The sequence below is a fragment of the Silurus aristotelis genome (genome assembly GCF_946808225.1).
Source record: "Silurus aristotelis genome assembly, chromosome: 2".
Lineage (NCBI taxonomy): Eukaryota > Metazoa > Chordata > Actinopteri > Siluriformes > Siluridae > Silurus > Silurus aristotelis.
Genome location: NC_139575.1, coordinates 38,110,354 through 38,112,853, shown reverse-complemented (window position 1 = coordinate 38,112,853; position 2,500 = coordinate 38,110,354). Strand labels below are relative to the sequence as shown.

The following is a 2,500-nucleotide window of genomic DNA, read 5'->3' as shown; positions in this document are numbered from 1 at the left end:
GTTCAGTTCCACAGTGCTCGTTATGAGTTTGGAAGTCAGGAGTCAACAAAGAGAAAAGCGCTTTGAAAACTTTTTCCGGAGAATGCAGAAGAGCTAGAACCAATCTCTCTCTCTCTCTCTCTCTCTCTCTCTCTCTCTCTCTCTCTCTCTCTCTCTCTCTCTCTCTCTCTCTCTCTCTCTCTCTTTTATTCCCTCGTTTTTATAGCTCCCACTAGGGCACTTCGCTCGGCCCTGGATCGCTGACTAAACACAAAACTACACACTCCACAGCAGGGCTTGATCCAAATTTCATCAAGTGCTCGTGTCGGCGCTGCAAATCTCAACGCTAAAGTAGCAGCAAAAAAAATAAAATAAATAAACACAAACAGAAAACCCCAGACGACTACTTTCTCACCTCCCTAAAAGCCTGGGTGGTAAAGGGAGGGGTGAAGGGGGCGGGGCTTAGTGATTACTACTGACCTGCACACTTTTACTAGGTATAAATATTGCATTTTGAGACGCAGCTCATTTAACATTACACCTTTAACTTAATATTTGGTATGGGAAAGTTTAACCCGCTTTAGTGCGCAGTATCGGTGTAGCACACTCTGTAGTGCACTAATACACAGTTTGGAACGTAACCGCATTCGTACGCAGTATCAGAACTCTTTATTACACTATAATACAGAGTGGGACAGGAGTAATATATTAACTAATACGTTAAAGAACTCGTCACTTTACGACAACTGAAAACAGTTTCGGAACTCGACGCAGACTCGCGGTGAAACCCAGTGGTGAACAGTAAAGAAGTCAATGTGATCTTTTACTGTACTTAAGTAACTTTATTGTGTTTCTGTACTTCCATTTGGGGAGACATTTACTGAGACTTCTCTACATTTCAAACTCAAATATCTCACTTTTTACTTAACTACATTTTAGTAACTGGTGAAACACACAGCGAGTCACCAATCAGGATCGAGCGCACGCTCTGTTTTACACGTGTTCTGATCGGCGCTCGGTGCATCTACTGATCACCGACATACAGTTCAGCATCAGTTCAACATCAAGCAGAACATTTAGAGAGGAATAAATGATGAAGAAACTCCAGACTCGAACTCGAAACAACACACGTGACCTCATTTACACGTTTTGTTTTTTTTAAGTAGTCAAAAAGAAGGTTTTGTGCTCATGATAATTCTAAGAGAAATCAATCACATGAGAGAACAGGAAGAGCGAAGTACCTGTAGGACAATAGGGAGCTGCTCAGGTGGGTTTCTGTTCTCCACCCCCATCGTGAGCCACACTTGAAACGCCGTGAGCTGCTCGGCGAAAAACGGACTGTGCTGAGCAGGGGAACACACACACACACACACACACACACACACACACACACACACACACACACACATATAGCATTTATATTATACAGTGTATAAATCGTGCAGGTTAACCAATCCATATAATTGAAGACACAGTGCTGTCAAAGATGCTCATTAGAATTTTAGGCCACGCCCAACAGAACTGAGCTGTAATTTACACAACGCATGATTGTGGTTTACTTATTTACAGTAATAGATTTCGGTTCTAAAACTGACCCCGCCCCATGACTGTGACATCAGCCACCAAGCCCTGCCCTCCTGGAAATAAGCGGGTGTGGTAGGACGCAAATTTATGTAACTATAAAATTAAATAAGGTGGAGTCAGGTGTCTTACCCTGAAAGCCGTGCCCTCCTCGATGATGGTGGGAAGCTGAGAGAGGCAGATATCCACTGCCAGATCCCACGCCTGCCTGCGACACGACGCACAGCAAGTATTAAACAAAATCACCACAAATGTCAAATTTTAAATGTATTTAATGTCAATTAATATGGAGTGTGTATTTACTCAGGCTCTCTGTAGGGTGTGTGTGTGTGTGTGTGTGTGTGTGTGTGTGTGTGTGTGTGTGTGCTTACCACATGGCGTGCATGTAGGTGGGCGGTAACCTTGGACTGCTGACCGGAGTGCAGTTGTATGACCTCATGATCCTCTCAGCCAATAGAAAGTTCCGGAACAGACTGGCAACCAACAGATCCTGGCGGAAGAGTTTCTGGAAAAGATCTACACACAGATACGGATTTAACACCTCACACCATAACACACACCTTACACTGTATCCTCACACTGTACCCTCGCACTATAACACACATCACACTGTATCCTCACACTGTACCCTCACACCGTAACACACACATCACACTGTGACACACCTCAAACTGTACCCCCACACTGTAACACACCTTACACTGTATCCTCACACTGTACCCTCGCACTGTACCACACACATCACACTGTATCCTCACAGTGTACCCTCACACCGTAACACACATATCACACTGTGACACACCTTAAACTGTACCCCCACAATGTAACACACCTCACACCGTAACTCACACCTCACACTGTAACACACACCTCACACTGTACCCTCACACTGTAACACACAACTCACACTGTACCCTCACACTGTAACACACCTCACACT

At 44.4% G+C, this 2,500-nt stretch overlaps 1 protein-coding gene across 7 annotated transcripts in view; it reads right to left on the bottom strand.

The window, feature by feature from the left end:
* Positions 1–2,500, bottom strand: part of rptor (regulatory associated protein of MTOR, complex 1) — a 66,804-nt gene that overhangs the window by 31,209 nt on the left and 33,095 nt on the right. For all 7 annotated transcript variants that reach the window (XM_083524978.1, XM_083524980.1, XM_083524982.1 and 4 more), the window contains exons 10-12: positions 1,932–2,076; positions 1,693–1,768; positions 1,221–1,322 (exon numbers count right to left, since the gene is read on the bottom strand). In XM_083524978.1, coding sequence (XP_083381104.1) covers positions 1,221–1,322; positions 1,693–1,768; positions 1,932–2,076 — 323 coding nt within the window. The remainder of the gene's footprint in view (positions 1–1,220; positions 1,323–1,692; positions 1,769–1,931; positions 2,077–2,500) is intronic.